We start from the raw sequence: 7747 nt of genomic DNA, 5'->3' as shown, positions 1-7747 counted from the left end.
TCTCCTTATTTCTGTAATTGTGCTGATACATATTTTTGAGATGTTCTTCCACTCTTTTCTTTACTTCATCATCTGGTTTTGTTGTGCTTTCTTCCATGTTTTTTCATTTCCTTGACCACCTTGTGTTGCCATCTCTTTTTATACATTCATTTGCATGTCCATCTTCCTTTCTGTTTTATTTGCCCTCCTCCCAACCTTCTTCCTTTTCACAGCATTGGAACACGGGAGGTAGTCACCCAGAAGAACTTGTGTGGCTTGGTGCCCATCCGAGATTTCAGACTAGATCCCAGCCTCCTCTACTCTATTCCTTTGCTAGCTCTCAGCCCCAATTTACTGATTGTGTGGCTGTTTCTGAGCATAGCATACCTGGTGGCCAGATTACGTTGCAAGTGAAGATAAGGTTAAAAGGAAAAAAAAAAAAATCCCCTGAACAAAACAACCAAACAAAACCCCAGAAACAAAAACAAGTGCTTGAATGTGTATCGCCACTTGGTACCTGCTGGACAAAGGAATCTGTCATAGCATTGTCTGCCAAGAATTATTATTATTATGCCTTACAATTTTACGTTTCTATTGTACTAAACTGTAAATATACATCAAATTATTTTATCAAAAAGAATTGTATCGAAACTTTAAATTATTGTTCTGCTTTCAGTGCTTGTAACATAGTCTGACATTGGCCTGTTACCTCGTTACTTTAGCCGGCCTGAAGATCTCTTACCAAATACAGTTTTGTGTTACTTCTTTCATGTATTCCAGAGAAAGGAACTCTGTCTGAAAAGAATTTGTATCTTTTTGTATACTTAAGGTGTATGCTAATCTTGCCTTTCATTTTTATGAGGTATGAAGAGAAAAATAAAAACATGGGTGGGGTTTATAAGAAATTACAAGAAATTTATTTAAAGAAATAAACAAATTTCTACCTTCATTTCAAAGCATAATAGCCAAATTACATTACTGAACAGTTTGTAGAACCATGGTCTTGTTCCTTTCTCATGGTTAAGTATGTTCTAATAGACTAGTGTACGCACTCAGAAAACAGCTTGCGATGCACTGCATGCAGAATTATTTCATTCTGTTTGTAGATCTGCATTTTGTAATGTATTAAAGACATAAAGAGAACGACGTGGTTAGGAAGAGGATGTAATTGGCATTGGCCTGCTAATGATCCGTTTAGCTGTTTCAGGTGCTCTGTTACAGAACTTGTTCTGAAACAGGGTGATTATCATCCTAGAAGTTAAAGATACTGGTCTTTAATATTTCAGGCAAGAAGAGGGAGGTATCAGTTACCTCCTTTAGTAGGTGGGTTTGAGGTTTTTCCATTGGGCTTTGCTTTAATTACACTAGCTTAAATATTACTGTTATTGCCATTTTTAAGTGTTGGACAGCTTTAATGAATTACGATGTTGATAGTGACTTAGAGCTAAACGGATGGTGGTAAGTGAACGTTTATTTCAGTGGTGAGACTAAAGCGGCTTACCTAGTTCAGTCACGCAGAATAGTTGCAGATGACAGTTGCTCATCATTTACATGTAACATCAAACTGGGAGAGGCCTATTTAAACCAAACTGTGGTGTTGCTGCAGTAGGCTGGCAGAGCTTGTCGATAGCAATAGCTGATCAAAAAAACCTAACCTCATTTAATGTAGTTTGCTAAATTCATGAAGGGGTTTACTTCGCTTGGTGCCTGAGGTGACAGAAAATTGGGCTTCTGAGGAGAACTCTTCTAGTACTGTGATTTCTATTTTCTACTATTATTAACTTGCTTAAAAAACATAAGTAGCTATAGTTTTTATTATTGACTTCCATGGAATTTGAAAGTTTCCGAGAGAGATACGCTTAAAAGAAGAAAAAAGCACAGTTAGAATAAAAATGAGAATAAAATCCTAAATTTGGTGAATGTTCTAACTAAAAATAGAAGTATGTGGTTATATTTGCGTCTTCATGAAATCAGAATGTACAGTACACTATCTCCTGGTATTTTTCCTCACTATTCTTCCAATCTTGTTTTTAAAAGAAAAAAAAAAGAAAAAAGAAAAAAGAAAAAAAAAAAACCAAACACAAAGTGATATATGTATTTTTTTATACATATATATATATATTTAAGCATGTATCCTATTTATTTTTAGCTGCAATGAACTTAGGTAAAGCCTTACTGCTGGTGATATTTAAAATGATGCTGTGATGATACCGGCATATCCGTGTCCTATGCTGATACGTAGTACCACTGTGTCTCCCTACAAATCATCTCTCCTTTCTGATTAACATTGGTTCATTTGCTGCGGGTACCAGAATCTACCTTTTTACAAAGTGAGCAAACGTCAGGTTGGACTGTGGCCTCATTCTTGTAGTGTGGTGAGTGTCCTGGGCTCAGCCTATCAAGATGGGACGGTACAGGCGTAGCTATAGGTAGGTGTAGTTCCACTGGGCTCCCTGAGATTATCATCAGTCTGTTTAAATGAAGTATGAAGGCTTGGCTCATGACTATCATGAGAGTTGCAGTAAGACCACCCTGACATCCGTCGAGAACGAAAGCCTAGGCTTTCTGAAAACAATCCTTGGTTTTTTCTTTTTCCTAAACTTTGGTGAGGACAAGTTTTCACCTTTGGTTTTTTTTCTTTTTTAGCTTGATCTGTGCTTTCATTCAGGCATGGAAATTTAAAATGCTGTAGTGTGTACTGCTTCTGTGCCTCCAGCAGAAAAAACATGGCACGTAAGTGGTGTGTGAACTACAGCTGTGCCACCGCCCCTGTGGCCCACCTGTGCCACAGAGGGACATGTGCAGTAACGGGATGCAGTGGAATGAATTATGAACAGAATGGTTCACTTTGGAGTGAAAACGCTCATCCAGCATCCCATATTTTCTAGTTAAATTTACTGGGTTTTTTAGTACTCTAAACTGTAATTTGTGCACATTTTTGATGAATCTATTTGACTGCAACAGCCTTTGGGGGAGTTCTGTAAAACGCGAAACAGTGCCATAAAAAGCATCCTCGCGTACAATCCGCTTTATAAAAGGCAGGCACGGAATGTGCCCCTTAAACGGAATGCTCATTAAACTGTTTCTTAAAGCAAGGAGTTACAGTCTTTTATGAAATTAAGCTGGGTGGTACCTACAGAACACGGTTACAGTCCGTTTAATTAGCAGCTAGAAGAGGTCGGTAAGAGCGAGAGAGCTGTCAAGCTGAACCAGAATCCACACTCCCACCTTGAACCAGCTGACCACAGTTGACCTGGCAGCTGCTGTGGCCATCTCCAGGACAGGACTGAGGTGACATTCCCACCCTAGGAGGGTGTACTGTACACTTTGCCATGAAGCTCTGGTGTTCATTGGGGAGGTTTCGGTTCTCTATCAGGGAGAGATGTTCTCCTGCAAGCCTAAATTGATCTACAGTACATATGTAAAAGATAGTGCTTCCTCTTTGTACGTCTGTTTTTGGATATAATCAGAGGAACTCTGAAGTAGATTTACAAGTGTAAAGAAGCCTTATAACTGGAGTAGTTTTTATATTGTAGCACAGAACCTCTTTGTAATGTGGGGCGGTTGCACCAAAACGTTGGGTAAAAATGAAATTCTGCACAGCTTTGTTTCATTGGGGTGATGACTGTCAACGCAGCCAGTCTTTTCTGCACCCACACAAAGCTGCTATTTCACGATTAAGGGGTTTTTTTTTTAGACTTTATTGGTTTTCAAGTCAATTTATGCATGCCGAGGTAACTGGAAAGTCATTATTTTTGTGTATCAGCTCTAATCTTTAAGTAAGTACTGATAATACTGACATACAGGGAATAACAAAATCCCTTTAAAGCTCTTACTGAGAGTGCAGCAGTTTTCCTTTTTCAGCTTAATATACTGATGAATTAGCAGAACTGCCTGTAAGCAATCTCTTGGGATCCCTTGTGCCATGGAGCGGCAGGTGAATCCACAACAGTGTACCCTGAAATACATGAAACCCTTGTGAAAGAACTTTTTCAGTAGATGCACTGCTGCTTTTTAGAAATGCAAAACTAGCGATCAGACATAGCATGTGTCCATTCTGTTTGCTTCTTGCTAGCATTGTATGATGAGTCATCACTTTTAATATTTGCAGTGGCAAATTAATTAAACGCTCATTAAATATAACCAACTTTTTTTTAATGCTGTAAAATAACCAGTTCATTTCATCTTAGTTTGTCGTTTTGGTTTGGGTTTTTTTTTTCCTTTTTACTGCTGTCATTTTTTTTGTGCTTGTTTTTTTTCCCCAGTGAGGGTTGTCGGCGAGAAAATACAATGAAGAATGTTGGATGTCGCAAGTATGCATTTAATTCCCTGCAACTGAAGGCTTTCCCAAAGTATTACAGGCCTCCAGAAGGAACTTATGGAAAAGTTGAAACATAAGCATATTATGTCCTTTAATTGCTGTTCCATTAAAACATGTGGATACACTCTAGATTAATAGATGACTGTCATCCAGAAGAGATAAATAACCTTTCTGTACGTTTCGCTAGGTTATACAGAGCATGTTACTTGCAGAATTGGAATCTATAGTAACAGTTATCCTGACACCTTAGCTTGAGAATAGTGCGATGACTCTCTGCCCGTTTAAATAGCCTTCAGTGTACGTCCGATGAACAGATACCGTGCTACTTCATAATCACCTATATGCAAATAGCTAGGCACCTCCTGGGTGGGCAAGGACTCTAGGAACGGCGTTTAGGCAGCTGTTTCACATCACATCTTTTTATACTGAGTTGACTTGAGATGGAGCTTTTCATAAACTTTTTAAAACTGAGGGTAGAACTCAAAAGTTGTAAATAAAAAGGGATTGGATCCTAGACAGTCTAATGACTGTAGAATGCATTGTTACAATCAAGAAACAGGGGTTTAACTTAAAAAAAAATAATCAGCACAATAAAAGCCAGGAGTATAAATTGTTTTACTGTGTATAGGAGGCCATCGTCGCTGAACAGTAACGTACAAGGCCAGACACATGAGGTCTCGTTTCTAGTTCTGTCCAAAAAATTCCTGTTTTCTTCAGCAGATAAGGACTTGGGCACACATCCTAACTGATTTTTAAAAACGTTTCCAAAAACGTAATGATGCTTAACCAGTAATGCCAGCGACAGTCCCCCCCTTGAACCCCTTCAAACTACAAGGCACATGCAACGAGCTGATGTTGCACGTGACATGTTCAGAATGTGCCGTGGTATTGTGTAGTAATTAACACATTTTTACCCATGGCTTTTTATATCACTTCTGGACTGTAAGCATTGTAAGGGGGGTACTTTTTTTTCTGATTGGTGTTTGGGTTTTTTCCACATCAATTTTGCATGTCAGTACAAAAATGCTCAAAGCGCCCAGTGCCTCCCCGTTACGCCCTAACCGAAACTAGTTCCCGTTTACCTTTGCATCTTCCCTGGGCAGGGGTTCAGAATCTGCGGGGGGAGGTATGGCTGTTTTCAGGGTATTTCTGAGGAAGGTAGCGATGCCCCACGAAGGTAGAAAGGAATTTCTCGCGTGCTGCTGCTAACGCGTGAGAACCGCAGGCGTGTTCTGGTGCATGAGTGAGGTGATCAGTTGGATAGCATCTGATAAAAGATTTTCAACAGATCTCCTCGGAAACGATCTCCCAAAGAATGCCTTTGAAGCTAAGACACCTTTTCCAAAGCAGCTAAACATTAATTTCCCAGTTTTAACAGAATTAAGTCATCTCTAGCTGGCTTCGTTCAGCGCACTCTGCCCTTGCCTTCTTGTTTCTAAGGGTCTAAGTTTTACAGTAGAAAAATCTGCCCATTTATTCTTGTGAGAGTAGCAACAGCCAGGTAAGTATATGGCTGTTTTCTGATTTCTTTCTCCCTCTCACTGGTGTTTGTCTGTGCTGTCACTGCTCTATCAATCAGTCATGTTCATTCTGCTCCCATGTAGGTTTGGGGGTTCCAGGTCTAGCAGTTTTTGCATTTTGCTCTTCGCAGTTTAACACCGAGCAGCACGTCACAAAGCCAGGTCAGAGAGTTCTGCTGAAGTGGGTCGTTACCATTACTGCAGTCTCTCTAGGACACCAAAGCACTGAACCCTGTGCAAAATCAGTGCAGTGTAGTACCTGTCCCAGGTCCGAACAAATCATCTGCAGTAGAACAGTCCCTGGGAAATTTTACAAACCCTGTTCGCCAGTTAATAAATGTTGATTTTATTTTTTTGCTAAGATGTAAACAAATACATGGTGAAAAACTTTCCAGTGGGATCTCTTCGGACACGTTACTCCATTAGTTCTGCTCAGCCTTCAGTCCCTGGCCCGTTATTAAATGCTACATTTATTTTTGTATAAACGATACTCTTTATATCCCTTAGTTTTTATGAGTTGATAATTTTATTTTGTATATTTCAAACATAGTTAATTATATTTTACATCCTGTATTGTTACACTAAAAATCTTCCAATGTTCAGCTTCAGAAGACAATGACAAGGGGTCTGTTGTAAGAATTAGCAGAGCCGCTCTTAGACTGTGGCCAACAATCAGTAGAACTACTCTAGAGCTTAGCGATCCTTTATTTATTTTGTATACCAGTGTAATCAGAAAACATTGCTGAATTTTGTATGTGCATGGTTTTTGCTCCCTTTTTTAAAGTGGTGGAATACCAGTCTCGAGTACTGCGTTATTTTGTTTAAAATACTCCGGTTTCAGTATGCTTACACGTAAAGCACTGTGGTCCAGCCGGCTTTTTATATCTACGTTGTCAGTACATGCGCATCGACGGGCTCGTTCCAGGGGCGTTAACGAACCGTAAGATCTCGAGCAGTTCATCAAAAAGGAAAAACTGTGAAACTTGAAATCCACGTAGAATGCTTCACAAGGGTGAAGTAAGCTTTTCTGTTGCACAGGAGAGGCGACTTTAAGGATTGCTGTAAAATGAAGTTCTGTCTAATGTTCTTTTTTGAGTACGTTTTTTAAATTATAAAACATACAAAGGTAAAAAAAAAAAAAACAAACTGTTGCCAAGTATGTTCTGTGTATGTTCTGTGAAAGTACCTGCAGCACAGTTGCCTTTTGTTTCATTTATACATGTAAAATTATTGTATAATACAACACTGTTTTGTCCCAACACAACTGTATTTGCCAAGCTTTGTGCATTGAAATATTTTTATTTATTTGGTTTTGGGCAGTATTAATATATCATAAACATATGGCTACTGTTTTATATATTCTAGTTCATCCAATCCATGTATGCTGTAAATGTGCTAGTCTTTAGGGTGAAAACCAATAAAGAACTGACAAGAATGACAAACGGCGGCTTACTTTTAATGCCTTTGTGGTAAATGAAAATACACACTTTCAGGTTCCCTGACTTGATACGCTTCATCTGTTGGAGAAGACATTAAAGCTGAGTTGTGCACGGAGCTGTTTTACACAGACGCGCAAGTCTGGTCAGGACGTCGTCACTTCTAGACCCTGCTGAAGTACAGCTGCTGTCAGTGTTCTGGAGTTAAGCCAGGCACCAGTTTGTCCCATCGGCTGTGCGTTCAGCAACAGCAGCTGAACAAAGTAGCGGCATGGGATTTTTTTTTTTTCGCTTGATTTTATATACTTTCTCTTCTGTAAGGCTTTCCTGAGCTTCGTTCTCTGTTTGTTCACTCTTCCTTCCATTAACAGAATCCTTTCTCTCCTGCTGCTTCTCCTTCGGCCAACTCAGCCCTCCAGCAGCTTTAGTAGTTGGGCTGCTTTTCAGCAGGGATAGTTGCCACTGGTGACTGTCCTTTTCATTTCAGGTTA

General features: G+C 39.4%; 1 protein-coding gene across 1 annotated transcript in view; it reads left to right on the top strand.

Moving 5' to 3' along the window:
- INPP4A (inositol polyphosphate-4-phosphatase, type I, 107kDa) overlaps positions 1-4868 on the top strand; it is a 51316-nt gene extending 46448 nt beyond the window's left edge. The window contains exon 25 of the mRNA XM_010148002.1: positions 4245-4868. Coding sequence (XP_010146304.1) covers positions 4245-4377 — 133 coding nt within the window. The 3' untranslated portion in view covers positions 4378-4868. The remainder of the gene's footprint in view (positions 1-4244) is intronic.
- Positions 4869-7747: the final 2879 nt, after the last annotated feature.

The sequence above is a fragment of the Eurypyga helias genome, unplaced genomic scaffold (assembly GCF_000690775.1).
Source record: "Eurypyga helias isolate BGI_N326 unplaced genomic scaffold, ASM69077v1 scaffold3083, whole genome shotgun sequence".
In the NCBI taxonomy this organism is placed as follows: domain Eukaryota; kingdom Metazoa; phylum Chordata; class Aves; order Eurypygiformes; family Eurypygidae; genus Eurypyga; species Eurypyga helias.
This window is presented reverse-complemented; position numbering and strand designations above follow the sequence as displayed.